Consider the following 17,636-nt stretch of genomic DNA (forward strand, 5'->3'; position numbering starts at 1 on the left):
CTCTCACTCACACACACACACACACACACAAATTTGTGGTTTAATTTTAAATGAACTCAAACAATTATTTTGGTATAATTTTAAAGATGGTCCAAATGTAAGTATCCCTGGATTTGTAGTGTCATCCTACTAAAAAGAACATTCTCTTCAATTTTCTTTAATTTTTTTTCTTTTTACTATACAGAGAAGTCTGAGAACAAAACCACACATTACCTCCCGCATCATGAGCAAACACTCTTGGACCTCGATCGTCAGGTGGAGGTATATTTTTAGTCTGAAAATAGGGAATATCCTTTACCTAAAACAGATATAAATCATGGTAAATCCTGCTATAAAAAATAAGTCCACTTTATGAATTATTAGCAAAATCAAATGAAATGCAATTTAAATAGAATTATTACAGCACATGAACCTATAACAAATAATTAACTGAAGGTTAAATTACCAAAATTTGACAAAATAACAAATAATTCTTAAATCCTTATCTATTCTTGGTGATTTAAATGGATATTAAAGTAATTATTTTAGAATTATCCCAAACGTCCTTACACCTCTGAGCGAATGCACTGAAATGCACTAAACCTCTTGAGTACTGACTGTGTGCCTTCTGGGGCTATGTGAGTGTCTCACGGGATTAGGGCAACCTCATGAGACTGGGCACAGCGTGTGCTACCCTGTGTGAGACAAACAGGACCGAGGGTTAAAAAGCAGGGGATACAACGTACATCTCAGATTTACACAATGTTATATGTCAATTATTTCTCCATTTCAAAAAAACCAGTAAGGAATAAGTCAAATATGACTAAAAAGCAAGGTTAGGAATTCACTAAATTTCTATAGAGAACATACTGATAAAGAAATCTAACAAGATGCTCATTAACAATTCAGGCATCAGAAGGGAAGATAATGTTCTGTGGACTTGGAGACACTAAATGATAACATGTAACAGTTGAGAAAGGTAAAATAATTTTCATGAAATTTCTTTAAACAAAACTGCCTTTAAAATCACTTCCTCCAAATTAGTACTCACTCCATACTTTCCAGCAAGCAGCTACAGAACACGAAGCACCAGGCAACCAGCTGGTAAGAGAGCGACAGGGTGAACGATACCTGGAATATGTCGTTGATGTCCACCGGAAGAGCAAGGCCAATGTAGTCATCCAAGCTCCCGTATGTTGCACTGGACACCATAGACCTCACTGAGGAGGATCGCTGCAGGGTATTTTGATTAATGGGACTTAACAAGTCTTCTTTATCTAACGAAGCATAACTTAAAGCTTTCATGAACCTATAACACCATAAAAAATCACTTGCATTAGTTTCTTGATTTGTAATATGTATTAATTACATAAAGAAATTTTAATTTATTTTTGTATCTTCATAAAAGATAAGTAGCTAGTAGCTAGCCAAGAACTAAACAGTGCCATATTATTAACTGAGAACATACAAACACTTGGAAATATTCAGCTGTTACAAATTGATATGCAAAAGGTCATCATTAATGTTGACTGTTACCAAAAACAACTGTTATGGTCACCCAGGTATACCTCTTTATTATTTTTATGAAAAATGAGAAGAATTACTTATTCTCTGGAAGGTAATTACTTCAATGCTTCATCAACACTAGATTCATGTAATACAGAAGACAGAGAACAAAATACAAAAGTGGTATCATTTGTAATTACAAGATAGTCTTACATGAAATACTGGTATTTCCTCGATGTACTCCTTACTAGTGGTTCCCTAACAAACATGGCCTACTGATATAAGATACACTTTTCTCAGACAGATTCTTGTTTATGCAATAGACATGCTAAAATATTTACTAGACATCTGCTTTGTACGAGAATATACAAGGAACTACTCAAGGTTCCACAGTATGTATATTGATATTTGGAAGCCCAAGTCATTTAAAATGTAATAATGTAGCCTGGTATTAAAGCAAAGAATTATTTGTGAAGCACACAAAATAAATGCTTCATAAACAATCGCTATTAAGATTATCATAGCAAAAACCACTCTTAATTTCTACTAATCTCCACCTAAAAATCACTAATAAATGAAATTTATGAATTTCAAAAAACAGGCCAATGGTTTTTAAATTGTGTCGTTACACCTCTCTAACCCCACAAAACTCAAGGCCTGCTGGAGCGGACAGAAGGAATTACTGGATTACTTGCATTTTCGATCTCTACTTCAACCAGAGTAGCTCTATCTTTATCTATTCCAGATACTACTGGGTTTCCACAGAAATGTTTTTGTAAAAGAAGAATTGCTCTACTTAAAAAGCAACATTTAAAAGCTGAAAACTTCTGACCTAGTCCAGTCTCTGCTAGAGGAGGCACCTGAAGTATAGATATTTACTACAGAGATTTATAATGGCGAACAACAGAGAGCTGTGCCTGGCTTTGTCCTAGATGGCTGAGGTTTGCAAAGCTGTTGAATTCCAGGAGGATGAGACATTACAGCATAATTCACAACTCTGTCCAAGTTCCTTCACACACTGCCAGGGTGAGAACTCAGGATTAAGGATCCCTGCTTCAGTGTTTTTTCTCCTGCGCGCCAAGGCCCTCTCTCAGTGAGGTGAGGTTTTTAGGGCTGTGGGATTCATGCTCCCCACCACACCACTGGTATCAGCATGCCTACTCTTCTAGAGTTACAAGAAAATGAGCAAACAAAAAGTCTTCTCAGACTGGATTCAAAACCATTATTTTAAAGTAAACTTGTAGTTATCAACCAGTTTTATTTTCTCTGAACTAGCCCAAGAAGAGAAATAGAAGACTAATGCCAACACAATTTCTTCCTCCATGGAACCTAGTACAAAGTAAATACTAAATGCAATTTGAAGAATGAGTGAAAAAGACTTGATGAACATGAAGTTCTGTTATGGTCTCACACCTCTGCATAAGCTGTTCCATTTTCTGTTGACTGCTTTTTCTTATTTTTTCTCTCCCCCAAAACTAAAAACACTTATCCATTCTTTATAATACCAGTGATTTAGCATTTTACTCGAGGAAATTTCCAAATCTTCTCCTGTTCTAACAGAGAATAGGGAAATAAGATCCTAAAAACCCAGGATGGTTAGAGATAAACAACTTGGGGTTAATGTCTTTGTAATTTATTCCTATGAATATTTAAGCACTACAACTTTTTATCTGTGCCTTCACCAGCGTGGACAGAAATGCCTGTTTCAGTGAGAGACAACAAACTTCACTGGAAGTTCAGAATGAACAGCACGTTTGCTATGGTACTGCGCTTGAGTGTGCTGTGACACTCTTACTGTGTAATTCAGTGTCCTGTGTTACTCACTGCCCCAACTGAGTGCCACCAGGCTGCTGTGGGTTTTTTCAGTTCTCAAATGTATTCTTGTAGTACTAAAGTTTCCTCCTCTACTACCAATTTTATCAGCTGCCCTTTGCTGCCGCAGTGTGCCCATAGGAGTAACTTCTAACTGTTGCTTCTACGGGCCTGAAAACCAGTACCTAAGCTGTTAGAATAAATGTTAACAAACTTTGAATAAGTCAGAGGTACCTCCTTTGAATACAATTCATGAACTTCACTGCACAGACTTATATTGGTGAGCTGATGAGAGGTTGTTCTGAATTGATGAGGCTGTCAAAACCAGTGTGTTCCAGGTAAATGAGACATTATTGCATAATTTATGAAATTACACAAGAGACATAATTATCTGCTACTAGGAACCCCATCTACTAAATATATTACCAATATTAAAACAAAACTTCTTAATGTGATTAAGATTTTGGTGATATAAGAGCCAAATGAATTACATTAAGAAAAGATTACCAATCATGATGATGATGGTAGTAATAATAGATAACTTTCAGTGAATGCATAATACGTGCCAGGCATTATTCTTGGTACTTGACAAGTAGTGAATACATGTAAATGAATAATCTCAAAGTAAAAACATTTTTAGAACTATTTGGCCCAACAAGAAACAACAAAAACAGGTCAAGAAATTTTTGCAGCAATCAAATACAATATTGCATATCTAAATTGTTTACTTTGACCAGCCTGCTACAATCTTTAGATATGGCACAGACATTCTCTAAATCAATGTTCCCCAACCTCTTTGGCCTCAGGGACCATTTTTTTCCATGGGGAGAGGGCAGGGGACATGGAGGTGGAGCTCAGGCAAGGAGCTTCCCTTGCAGCTAGGTTCCCAACAGGCCCCGGCCTGGGGGTTGGGGACCTGGGCCCTAAAGGTTCTTGAGCACAGGCCCATTGGTACTGCTGAATCCTGAGGGCCAAGTAATTCACCTAATGTTCATTAGGTTCCTACTTAATAATAACGGCTACTTAAACTAAAAAGAATTTCACTGAAATTCACAGGTATTTAAAAAAAAAAAAAAAAAAAAAAAAGGTCAACTTTCGGAGCCTTAAATTGACCTACCTGAAAAGGTTGTTTGTTATTGTAGGTCTTAAGCTCCTGATTCCCCCGACATGCTTCCTTTTAAAATCAATCCTTGCAGAAGCGAGAAATAAATAAAAAAAAGCTTGTGACTTATCTGTCCTTGCAAAGCATATATGTTTACTTTCAGGGCCTAAAGGAGTTTCTTTCCCCCCTCGCAGCTGCAAGAATCCATTTCAAATCATATCGGGTAACTAGGAGCTTATAGCCTACCATAGTAAACAATAGGTCAGTTCAGAGGCTTCTACATAGATGTAAGATCTGGCTATGCTTTACATTTAAGTCTGTTAAAATACAAACACTATTGCTCAGTTTTAAATATATATTTGCTCACCTGCTTGGTGTTAACCTGGACTCGAAGCTGTTGGCCTTCATGGTGATGGTATCAGTAAAAAGCACATCTTTTGCTGGAGATGCCAAAGCTTCAGAATGTGATAGAGATGGATGCATTCTCTGTTGCTGTAACCTTTTCAGTGTAGCATAGCCAAAGGCATCTCTAGAACTTGTGTAACTAAAGTTACAATCTGCTAGACTTTTAATTGTAGCGATAGAGGGCGCTTTAAGGGACTGTGCTCTTCTAGGAAGTGTATGAGAAGAACCCGGAGGCACCAGGGACACTGAGTTGGACTTGGAGAGAGAGAGATGGTTAGACTGTGGAGTCAAGTAGTGGCTTGTCTTAACAGTTTTCGTACTTACCACAGTACTCATACTTCCACAGTCTGTGTCCACAGTCGTAGCATCGACTCCTACTGTCTCTCGGGAAGGACTTGAGCTCATGGAACTTATCCCACTTGTTGTAGTGTCTGTGTTAAAACTTTGGCTACGTATCTTCATATGTGAACTCGTCGAACTTTCCACAACCAACCTTTCTCGGCTCGTGTTTTCTCTGTGATTCTCTGAACCAAGACTCTTGGTGAATTTTAAGTCATTCTCTCCAATACTTGGAGTACTACCAGTGTCTTCAATGTGCCTATGCCCAACGAAAGAAGTTTCTAATTGTAATGTTTTCTGTACTGTGGGTGTAAAATCGTCACTATGATTAAAGTCGACGCTGGGCTCCGTAAGCGTTCTGACCCGTCTGTTGCTTGTCTTATTTTCAGATGACATTTTCCCTCCTTTTGGGTCACTGCTGCTACGGTGTTTTTTATTAGGCAACGTCAGTGAATTTAAGATACGATTCTTCACAAGTTTGCTAGAAGCAAAGAAAGGGAATGAATTTTTATCCTTTACAGGTCCAGGCCGGTCATAGAAGGCTGGCTCTGCGTCTTCACTGATGTCGAGGAAGAACGTGCTCGTGGAGCTGCTGCCAAACCGGTCGTCCTCCATTATGAACATACCTGCGACCAAAGGACTGATTAATAAAGACACACAAAAAAGGCAAGCATAATCACGGTACCTAGCAGTGACATATTTCAAGAAATTTTAAAGTCATGAAGTAAGCACTGTCAAAAATGAAGGGATAAGTTGGTGAGCCACAGAAACAGAGCTTCCTTGACAGGGCTATTCCAGATGTCATCAGCTGAGACGAGGTCACTGGAGGAGGGTGGCCCTCCATCCAACATGACTGGTGTCTTTGTGAGAGGAGGGAACACTGTGAAGACAGACACACAGGGAGAACGCTATGTGATAACAAGGCAGAGATTTGAGTGAGGCAGCTGCAGGCTAAGAATGCCAAGGACTGCCAGCTATCACCAGAAGCTAGGAATAGGCAAGGAATGCTTCTTCCCAGAATTTCAGAGGATCCATGGCCTTGCTGACACCTTGCTTTCAGACTTCCCGCCTCCAGAACCATGAGAATTAACTTCTGTCTGGAGCCACTCAGTTTGTGGTACTCTGCTATGCCGTCCCTAGGAAACTAATACACTCAACCCCCTCAACCCCTGAAAGAATTTTGTTTTTTCCATTATATCTGTTACTACAAAAAAACCTGTGCTCAATTAAAAAATATTGTTGGGGGAGAAACAGAGCTTCCTTGAGGCCCAGAGTTTGGGCTTAAATAAAATGTAAAATTATGTCATTATGAGGTTCTCCTGTTATTTCCAAAGGAAAACTATAGGGTTGCTCATGGTACAGCCTACATGAAGTTTCTTCTCATTATTCCAGAGTGTTTCCAAAATCTCCAGATATTCAGGATAAAATTAAAGAGAAAAAAATAAAAAGGACTTGACCATGGATGTTCACTTAATTGGTACAGATTCTTGATGGTTTATTCTTCAAATCACAATAGGCAGGAGAAATTAACCTTATAATAAACTCCTAGTCTTAAAACAAAGTACATTTAGAAAGAATCAAGTCAAAACATTGTAAATTCACATTTAAACCAATTATGCTTATTTCTCATTTGCCTGAGGTACTAAGACACTCATCTAAATTTAGTGCTTAACTCTTTAAAGACTCAAACCCATAGGCTAAATGACATCTATAGGATTTTATTTTATTTCTATGTTTAACTATTCTATTGAAGAATTATAAAATACTTCAAATGTATTTTGAAAGGCAAAAATGAAATTGCAAATGAACTCGCATATTACACTATTATTTCCATATTGTCCATTCTATCTACATTTTTCACACTTAATATCTCTAAAATCAGGATGCATCTTGCAATCGGGGATATGTCCTATGTTAATAAGCAGCATTTTTTCCCCTTCTTTTTTAGTGGTATAAAAATACTGGTACATCTCATAATTCATGGTACCTTAGATCTGGTGAAATATGGGTTGATAAATGTTGTACTATCTTCTTTTAAAAAAGTCTTAACTTTTATACACATAATGACTTTAGCATAGGGCTTAAAATCACAAACCATTTTTTATTTAACTGATTTTTGACATCATTTAAGTTTCACGGTTCAATTTTAAAATTTAGCTCTTTTCTTAAAAATGAACATGTGAATCTATCTTTTAATAAACATATTCTGAGTCAACAATCTGTGTATCTGAAAAATAAATTAAGAAGTCAGGCAAATAAACATTTATTTGTTACATTACATGACAAGCAAAAACAAGCAATGGTTCTTTTGGCATATGACTTATTATTTAACTCGGAAAGTAGGACTTCCCAAAGGCTATTCAGAAAGCAAAGGGAGGGAACAGTGCAGGTTGTGGCTATATGTTATATTGTGAAAAAATATGCATTTTCCAAGAGGCTATTATTTCCAAATCATCTTAGAAAAGGTAAATTAGGAGTATGACAAATGCATGCAAATTTTGGTGACATGAATACAAATGCTAACATTGGCTTAACTTTACGTAACTTGGTCACAATACTCACTTGAGGGTGCAGATTCACTCTCACTATTATGTCTAGAGCTGGTTGACTCCGAGTTCAAACTTAAGGTGCTGGGTATAGATGAGAGCTCATTACAGAGTTGTTCTACATCATCTGGAACCACTGGCCACAGGTGTTTTCGGCTGTGCCTTACAGCATCCCAGTTGTGACATTTTAGAATGTCACAGCCTTGTTTGGTTTTGGCTATGAGCCCAAGAACATATACACAGGTCCTGTACATAGAAGATGCAGTAATGACCATTTAAAACTCCAAAATGAGATTTCTTAAAGCAATAAAAAAATACTAGTTGCTGGTATGCACATTTGATTTTTCTTTGAAGCTATTAAAGTTGTTAAGATCATGGGACAATGTATTAAAACGAGTCAGGGGTAAATTAGAAGTAATAAATGACAAGAAAACCTTCCTAATAAAAATATTAATCACAGTGAAATAATTTAAAAGAACATAATGCAATCTTAGAACAAAACATGTATTAGCTATTTGTCTTAAGGAATAAATTTGGAATATTTAGGTTACTGGAATATTTTGGCAAACGCTATAGTTCACTGTTTATTTGTAAGGTAAACTTCAATATTACAATGGGAAAAGCAGAATAATAACATTAAATGAGGACGTCCCTGAGATGCTTAACTTCATGAACTGTCAGTTCTAATGGACGACTCTGGATCATGAAATACTCTTCCCTTACACCCGCCTGTGTGCAACAGTATGTCATATACTAGGAAGACTTCTGAGTCAAGTGACATACCCTCTGATGGAAAGAACCTCACACTGTTTTGCAAGTTTGAGTATATCTGGAATTACGTTTTCTTCCTGCAGCAAATTGAGGCCCCAATTTGAGGAGCCAATATTTCCCTGAAAGAAAAGAAATAACTTTTATCCAATCTCATACAATAATAACTCTTTCAAAAGACTTGGAAAGCTAGCTAAAAAAGGATAATTTTAATCCCATCTATGAGAAAAATAAAATGTGAAATAAATCTTAAATAAGAAACTTTAGGAATTAATGTTCCATTTGCCTTAGCAAGAAAACTAATAATTTAATCATCTATTTTCCAGTTTAAATAATATTTAGCCCAGGCTAGTGTGGCTTAGTGGAATGAGCACCAGCCTGTAAACCAAAAGGTCGCCAGCTCGATTCCCAGTCAGGGCATGGGCCAGGCCCCCAGTTGGAGGTATGCAAGAGGCAGTGGATCGATGTATCTCTCACACATCAGTGCTTTTTTCCCTCTCTTTCTTCCTCCCTTTCCCCTCTCTAAATAAATGAATGAATAAAATCTTTAAAAAAATAATATTTAAATGGTCAAGAACAATCTTAGTCTCTGAATATTAATCTAGAACAAGTTCCAAATTAAATGATTTTTATTTACTTAATATTAATGGGAAAATTAGAAAAATAAAAAAATAACAAAGGTCTTATAGAAATGTTTATTACAAACCAAGGCCCAAAGAGATGCTTTCAGTTTTTTCATTTCTTCCCATTTATCCAAATCTGGTGTACGAACATTGTGACAGAGTTCTGTAATAATATTCTGGAGAAAGAAAGAAAAAAAATATGAGGATCAACTGTTTTTAATGTATTTTATTATATCTTAGGACCTTATTTAAGGTTTGCCTTTAGTATAGTCTGCATATTTAAAATTCTAAAATAATTTCATGTAAAATATCTTGAGAAGCACCACTGACTCTTAGCTAATATTCTAGAATTAGTACTTATTAGCTACATGGTCTTAAGAAGTTACTCAATCTCCCCATGCCTTGATTTCCCAATCTCTAAAATATGAATAATAACAGCACCTATCTCATGAGGTTTGATTTAATGAATCATTACCTATAAAGTGCTTAAAAATGTACTTAATACTTAGTATTATAAAAATGTTAGTCAAAATTATCATTATTTATTTTAAATGTAAAATAATACACTAATGCCAAGATTGTATCATACTATGTAAGTAAAGACACACTGAGCAAATTGAGTTTACTTAAATTTTTAGTAAACTTTTAAAAAACTGGTATAAAGATATGTACCCCAGTAGTCTTTGTAACATAATATAGAAATACAGGATGGGCAAAAGTAGGTTTACAGTTGTAATACAAATAATTAGTATAGTAATAGTAATACAAGAAAATCTGTGTTTCACATACTCACAACTATAAACCTACTTTTGCCCAGCCCATGTATGAAACTATAGAGAATATTTATGCAAATCTTTTGTACTGAGATGAACACCAACACGAGAAGGAACTAAACGGCTCTATTACACACAAACACTCCTATCACTATTTCTAACAGGAGAAAAAGGTGACGTTTATTGAAAACACCTAGTTGTAAGACACATTCACAGCCATAAACCTGGCATGCATACTAGACTCAAAGATCTGCTGGCTTCAGCCTTTACATTCTGTGAAGTATAAGACAATAGTGAGACACTAACAAAGGGCAACTTACACTTTGCTAGTCACCCAAGATAACTGAATTTGTATCAGTTATTCAGATAAACTTTCCATTAACAGGAGTGAAGAAACCCAGTTCTTTAGTCATGTTTTTACTAAGGAGATGAACTTTCCCAATATACTCTAAAGGAAAAAACTCAGACCTTCACTGGGTTACAGGCTTTATGTAACCAATAAGCTTAAAAAAGGTGACACATATATCAAGGAAATGCATGCAAGCTAGTAATACAACTAAGGATTACCCACAAAGATGCCAAAGTCAATTACAAGATGGACACTTTAAAAGCAATTTTGCCACTGGCTTTTGAGAAGTTTTCGCAAAAATAATACTTCAATAGTATTAAGATTTTTTCTATTATTGTAGCTATTTAAAATAAGCAAATTATGTTTTTACCTGTACTTCCAACAAATGGCAGCCTGTTTTGTGGTGTACCAGTTGTCCATAAAGGTGCACAGGCAGGTAGACATGAGGACGCTGTAATCTAGTATAATGAAGTTGATTGATATACTTATTGGCTCAGTTTAAATATGTCAATTAAAACAATTACTAGTAACAAGGTACTAGGTAAATAGAATTATGATATATAACCCCCCCAGCATAAATAAAAATATGGAAGCAGAAAGACATGAGGATTTCTCTAGAAAGATAACAGTTTATAACAGGTCCAGAGTTATAGCAGGGGAGCTAAGACTAGTAACAGCAGGGAGGGCATCTGAATGCTATGCCTGTAAGGGTATTCTCAGTACACTATGGATGCCACTGAATTTTTGAGCAATCTATTCTGTCCTTTGGAAAAATTTTTCCTTTTTCAGTATAAGAAACAGAATATCCAAGTATTCAGAAAACTTTAGAAATAACTTATTACAAACCAGCTTTAAATTTTTTATTTGAGGACCAACAATAAGTTATTCCATTAACTGGATGGTACCTTTGGTTACTCCGACGAACATAGTTATCACCATCAATTGGCTTCCGGTAAGTAGTAAGTGCTTCGTTAAGTTGTTCCTCAATCAAGTCAACATATTTTAAATTATATTCCTGGAAGATAATGTTATTTTAATTGTATATGGTACTATAAATTCACTAACTTCATAATATGTTAGGCACCTAGCAAATCTTACAACATAAATATGAGAAAAATAAGTATCTGTTTAGGAAGTTTAAGAAATTTCTGAGAAGGGCAGACAAGGTACTATGAATGCAAATGTTCTAGCACACCCAAAATATTTCTGCTTATACTCCCCACCCTCACTTTAGATGGAGCCCACAGAAGTTAATCATTTTGTTTTCCATCTTACTTGAATCCCGTTTCCCATAAAAACAAAAAACTAGCTTCTTAATATTAAGCACTGAAGATATTCACAGGAAATTTTAAGAAGGAAACTAACTGAGTTCTGTCATTTGAGCACCTCTGGTAAGAAATAATATATTTCCCCGCTGATGTAAATCAGGTCAGAGTAAAAAACGTTTCCAACCAAAACACAGGAAACATTTGGTCGACCACGCTGCCTTCTTCACTGCAAACGATCTTCACTTCCGAGTGCTTGGAAGGGATTGGTAGGGCCTCTTCAGAAAGCAGTTTAGCAGTTATTTATCAAAATTTTAAATTCATGTATGTTCTGACCCCACAATTATACTTTTAGAAATTTATCCAATAGACGTACTTGAGATGTATGGAAAGATATGTATGCAAGAATATCCAGCAAACACGGTTTATAAAATTAAAAAGTTGGAAACAATACAAATACCCATCAACACAAGAGTAGCTATAAAAATTAAGGTACATTCATACAATAATGTACTACGTAGGCATTAAAGAGAATGAGATGACCTAAATTTCCATAGAATATACACAAAATCAATAGTTCACTATTAAATAACTATAGTTTAAGAAAGAACAAATATAAATACAATTATGTAGAATTCAAGACTTCATATAAAATTTAAATATTTAACATCTTAAGTTTCAAAATATCGATGATGTAATAAATCCTCCAAATTCACAAATCTCTCTCTCAAGATAACAAATTGAATGTTATTCAATAGAAAGTTACCTTGTGCCACTTTTCCAGTTGTTTTGCTACATAACCCCTTTCATTCAGATAGGAAAACCCTTTTGGAATGGAGAGAAATCTAAAAATAAAAACAATTATAGTTTAACATTGGGTATGACAAAAATGTTAAAGACTAAAATATCTCAAATAAAAAATATGTTTAAGGAGTGAAAAGACTTTAGGAACAGCTCCTTCCTAAAACAAAAAGGTCAACTATTATTTACTGTAACTTCAATTACAAATACATTTTCACAATCTTTCCAAAAAACACTTGAATCCAGTCACAGTCTAGAAAATGCTCTGAGGCTCCTGAGATACAGAAATATACGAGAAACACTAGGTAGTTAAAGGAGTCCAGGTTCTAACGTGGACCCCTGGCAGAACTTAACAGCTAAACTCCCAAGGGCGCTTCTTCCTCAGGCTGGAATCCAGCCTGAACACATGCTACAGAGAGAGCACACCAGAAAGCATCACCGTAAGAAAAATTTACTTGAAATTTACCTCAGAAGGAGAAGCAAACCTTTGTCCCCAAGGTGGGATAAAGCTGGCTTCATTTGAATAAGAGCATGAAGATTGGCCTAAAATAAATAATTATTAGGTAAATTAACAATTTTACCTAGATAGTAACAAGATAGTACAAGATAGTAAATTCTCTATTTTCAAAATACCCATAACATGTACATTATAATTTCTTGCAGTTTTCCATTAAAACTGAACACTTAATAAAAACTGATGCGTGCATATTGTGTTAGAAAATCATGAGCCATCACCTTGTCTTCACATGCTTCATCAAGGATATCGAGAGCTTCAGAAGAAATTGTTTTGTTTTTATCATGTAGCTGGGTCACTAGTAATTCAATTCCCCAATTATTGAAGAATTCAACATTGGCTCTCAATAATACTCTTAAGTGTTTTGTTGCATACAGCCTGCAGGCCTATAAAGACAAATGAACATGTTAATAAAAAACCCCACGAACTTCATCACAAATAACCATTTTACTCTGTTTTGGGACAGTTTTGCAACTTGAAAAGGGAGAAAAATTGGAATTGATGAATACTTTGTATGAATACTTTTTTTAGTGCTAGTAAAATAAAATACTTCTGTTTCTATCTAGCTGTTTCTTCCCCTTTATATAAAAATATGAATTCTATATGGAGTTCTTTTGAGGAACTGAAATTTTATAGTAAGCTCAAATTCCATCCCATATTCTTATAATTTATAATTAATTTTACCTGGCTGAAATCCATAAAATAAGGAATTACCTGGTTATAAAAAATACAGTATTTTACTGCTGTTACACTCACATCAGTGGCTGCTGTGAGGACTTTGGAAAGGATGACTCTGGCCAACCCATCTCTGCTGTAGTCCAAGCTGGAAACAGTCAGTTTTAGCAAGTGATCTTGGTTTTTCAAGGAGCAAAGGTTAAGAAGACTAAAAATTCAGAAAGAAAATAATGAAGATTATTAGACTGTATCAAGCTGTTAATTCGCTAAATATTTTTAAATTCCTAATATAAGCAGGCACTTCTAAAAGAAAGCATTTAATGACAAAAAATAGAACCACGGCTGCTGTTGGTGTTCACAAGTTCTTTCTCTTTTTCTCTGTTTGCTTGCTTGATCCCTCCTTCCTCCCAAATGCCCCCCAGAGCTGTCAGTCTGCTTTCTATCTAGGAAAGATAGAAAGTTCTTTCTTTCTCTCTTTCTGTTTGGCTTGTGGTTCAGTTCCTTCATTAGATTCCACATATAAGTGAAAGCATATGGCACCTGACTTTCTCTGACTAGTTCATCTCACTTAGCATAATGTTCTCCAGGTCCAACCATGTTGTTGCAGAGGACTTGTGGACACAGACAACTGTATGGTGACTGCAAGGGGAAGGAGGGGAGGTACAAGAAAGTACAGGGAGGACAAATGGTATTGGAAAATACAGTAAGAGGAGGACTCACGGACATGGACAACAGTGTGGTGATTGTGGGAGGGTATATGTGGGATAAATGGTAATGGAAAAAATGCAATAAAATAAAAAACAAAAACAAATAATGTAAAAATAAATAAAATAAACCAATAAATTGAATTAATACCCAACACTGATGCTAAACCTTTGGTCAAACACACAAAATAATGTTTTTCATTAAACTAGTCCTTTTTTTATGATTACCATTTATCCTTTAATAGTCATATTTGTTATTAAATTACATATTTCATTAAAAAAACTGTAGGGATGCTCACCATTGAAATACACTGCATTTTTCCAGCATTTTGACTCCATGAGGATGGCAAGAAAGTGTTCCAATAAATAAAAAGTAGTGTTGACTAAGGGTAGTCAATAAACCATTGTTTTGAAGACTTCTTTCAGGTTTCATACCAGATGAGGCATTGAGCCACTGAACAATATCCTTTACTAGATCTTCTAAGTATCCTTGCCCATCCTGAAAGCAAATACATTGTCACAGTGTTAGAAAAGCGCTCAGTACCTATAATTAGAAAAATTAACTTCAATCAAGTCCACAAAATGTAATAATGATGAAGTTACTAGTAACAGATTGAGTCACTGAGTACCTGCTGTTTTTAATCCCATCAGACACAATGCTGCATGGAGATGGTGTTACTTTCCATTCAATAAGGAGAAAACCAGGTGTTCCAGGAGGCAAATTACTTGCCCAAAGTCACAAAAGTAGCAGGATTCAAATCTAGGTCTGCTCATTCCCTATGTTTCTAAATATAGTTTATGCATATTCAGAAATAAAAGGGAGAAAACTTAATGAAAAAGATCTGCTCTGGAAAATACTCAAAGTGCTTATTACCTCTTCAGACTCAAGAAGAAATTCGGTGAAGTGGCAGCCCACAACTGTCAGTTGCTTTGACTTGGCAAAGTCCAGGTCCAGGTTGGCGTATAATTTACTGCTGGGCTTGTAAAAATAAAGCAGTCTTCGTACAAACCTAAGATCCAAATAAAATTAGAAGCAAAGAAACCAAACAATTACTTTAGAATCTTAACCATACCTTAAGGAATAATAAAGTTTTGAATGTTTTAGGTCTAAACCATTGAGGTAAGTGGCAAGAAATTTAACACACACACAGAACACAAAACAAAAATCTCCTCAAACCCCTTCATTTTAAAGAATATTTGTGTAAAATAAGAATTTTACAGTGAGATGATGCCTGAAATAAATTGTGGAGAATAAAGGTGCTAGCGGGAAAATGCAGATACAAGATAGCGGAAGATACGGTTAGATACATATGAGAAAGTCATCTGGACATAAATTTTCTTCTGTTATACTTTATAAAAAACTTTATACCAGGACTCCATAAAATAATCTTATTCTAGATAACTGTAAGCATGTTACCACACTATAATTATCTTTTTTGTTTTCATAATTGGGCAAAAAGCCAAGTATAAAAACTGCAGGTAAATTTTGGGCACCTTAATTTATGAAGCAATGAACATCATTTGTGGTATTTCAATGTTATAGTTTTCAACATCTAAGTTTCCATTTAATTCAGTTCAACTTAGTTTCATTCACTATGACCCAATCTAATAAAGGTGCCAGTGAGAGAGAAGCTGGAGAAACACAAGTGAACGAGACTTCGTCTCTGCTCTCAAGGAGTACAGAAGTCAGTGCTGTGCTTCTTTAGCCCTATGTAATTTATGTGATCTATATAATTCTCCAATTTCAATGTAGATCTTAAGTCAAATATCATGAGTTGATGAATACAATCAAAACCATGATGTATCCCTGGGTTGCGTGGCTGAGTGGACTGAACACTGGCCTGCAAACCAAAGGGCCATGGGTTCGATTCCCAGTCAGGGCGCATGCCTGAGTTGTGGGCCAGGTTCCCAGGAGGGGGCGCGTGAGAGGCAACCACACACTGATGTTTCTTTCCCTCTCTTTCTCCCTCCCTTCCTTTCTAAAACTAACTAAATAAAATCTTTAAAAAATCAAAAAACATAAAAATCATGAAGTAAAGGCCCTCTTTACTTCTCCAAGGAGATCAGTACTGGTGGTTGGTTACCCAACTCAGATGCAGTAAAATGCATAAAAGCTTGAAGTGCTGTATTTGTTATGAGTATTAGCATGTTTTGTGGAAAGTGTGGAGCATGAACTGAAGGTGAGTGCGAAGAGGAGGAAGAATGGCTAACCCTTCAAAACCAGATGCAAATGGAAGCAGAAGCAGACTACTGCTAGTGGCCATCATTTTGGGAGGGAACATGTCCTTACTCCGCCATTCGCACACACTAGGGTAAGGTCACTACAGGGTTGCTAGTGCCCAATTTGAGAAACTTTTACCTCAAGCACTTCATTTGTTCCAAAACTAAATAACAACTGGAAAGAGAACGAACTAATACTTTCTGGTTATAAAATAAGACTACACATAAAATTGTATAAAAAGATGGCCTAGGACTAACAATTTTTCAACTTTACAATGGTGCGAGACAGATAAGCATTCAGCAGAACCTGCACTTTAAGTTCTGAACGGCGAACTGTCCCCAGGCTGGGGACATGCAGCACAACACTCCCTTGTGACGCTGGGCGGCGGCAGCAGGCCGCAGCTCCCGGGCAGGTATGTGGTCACCGGGGCAGACGACTGACACTCCACAGTGCGCTGCGTTGCCCGAGTTTCTGTACATTGTGTTCTGAGCAAGTCTGAGGTAGGCTAAGGTATGATGTTCAGTAAGTTAGGTCCATTAAATGAATTTTCGTCTTTCAACGTATGATTTTATAGGTTTATAGGGATGTAACCCCACCATGAGTCAAGGAGCATCTGTGTTTATGTGTAGAGTACCAACTATTACAATGTATGTATGTATGTATGTATCTTTAAAGCACTGATTAACAGATTAGGTATAATTCCAAGCTAAGTCTTTACATTTAAAAAGCAAAATAGTTCTTACATACCTGTGTAACTGTTCATCTTTATAGTTTCTTAGGTTTACATTTGGCCACTAGAAAAACATAATATTTATATTGTAAATGTATTTACCAACGTCAAACAAAACTATGATGAATTAAAGTGAACAATAAAATGAAGATGATCAAGTCATTACCAAGAAGCACCTTGTCATACCTTAAGAATGGTCCCTATAAGATTCCAATTCCATTCAAGATTCTCTTTATGTTGAAGGACTTGGCTATCTCTAAGGTTCATTAAAAGAGCTTCCTCTGTATCCTAAAATCATCAGAAAGTAATAAGGAAAATTAAGGCAAACTGTCTCAAATCAGAAAACTATGCTTAAATTTTAAAAACAAAAGAGAACATTTTTCATTTAATAATGGATTATCAAAATTTTAACTTTAAAAGTTACAAAGACACAGTTCTAAACTGCCTAGTCTGCCTAATCATTACAAAACTTGGAAGCCATCTGAAAATCCATATGCATGAATAAAACTGAAAAGTCAAGTAAG

General features: G+C 35.7%; 1 protein-coding gene across 4 annotated transcripts in view; it reads right to left on the reverse strand.

Moving 5' to 3' along the window:
- The window catches only part of RICTOR (RPTOR independent companion of MTOR complex 2), a 98,332-nt gene that overhangs the window by 13,361 nt on the left and 67,335 nt on the right, over positions 1–17,636 (reverse strand). For 2 of the 4 annotated variants that reach the window (XM_045847768.1, XM_045847766.1), the window contains exons 18-34: positions 17,299–17,400; positions 17,130–17,176; positions 15,036–15,171; positions 14,461–14,660; positions 13,539–13,665; positions 13,004–13,168; positions 12,735–12,811; positions 12,234–12,312; positions 11,108–11,217; positions 10,573–10,660; positions 9,164–9,256; positions 8,473–8,579; positions 7,706–7,935; positions 4,767–5,769; positions 4,415–4,486; positions 1,111–1,288; positions 214–298 (exon numbers count right to left, since the gene is read on the reverse strand). In XM_045847768.1, coding sequence (XP_045703724.1) covers positions 214–298; positions 1,111–1,288; positions 4,415–4,486; positions 4,767–5,769; positions 7,706–7,935; positions 8,473–8,579; positions 9,164–9,256; positions 10,573–10,660; positions 11,108–11,217; positions 12,234–12,312; positions 12,735–12,811; positions 13,004–13,168; positions 13,539–13,665; positions 14,461–14,660; positions 15,036–15,171; positions 17,130–17,176; positions 17,299–17,400 — 2,899 coding nt within the window. The remainder of the gene's footprint in view (positions 1–213; positions 299–1,110; positions 1,289–4,414; positions 4,487–4,766; positions 5,770–7,705; positions 7,936–8,472; positions 8,580–9,163; positions 9,257–10,572; positions 10,661–11,107; positions 11,218–12,233; positions 12,313–12,734; positions 12,812–13,003; positions 13,169–13,538; positions 13,666–14,460; positions 14,661–15,035; positions 15,172–17,129; positions 17,177–17,298; positions 17,401–17,636) is intronic. The other 2 variants (XM_045847769.1, XM_045847767.1) reach the window with 1 other exon arrangement.

The sequence above is a fragment of the Phyllostomus hastatus genome, unplaced genomic scaffold (assembly GCF_019186645.2).
Source record: "Phyllostomus hastatus isolate PE091 unplaced genomic scaffold, TTU_PhHast_1.1 phas_contig_58, whole genome shotgun sequence".
In the NCBI taxonomy this organism is placed as follows: Eukaryota; Metazoa; Chordata; class Mammalia; order Chiroptera; family Phyllostomidae; genus Phyllostomus; species Phyllostomus hastatus.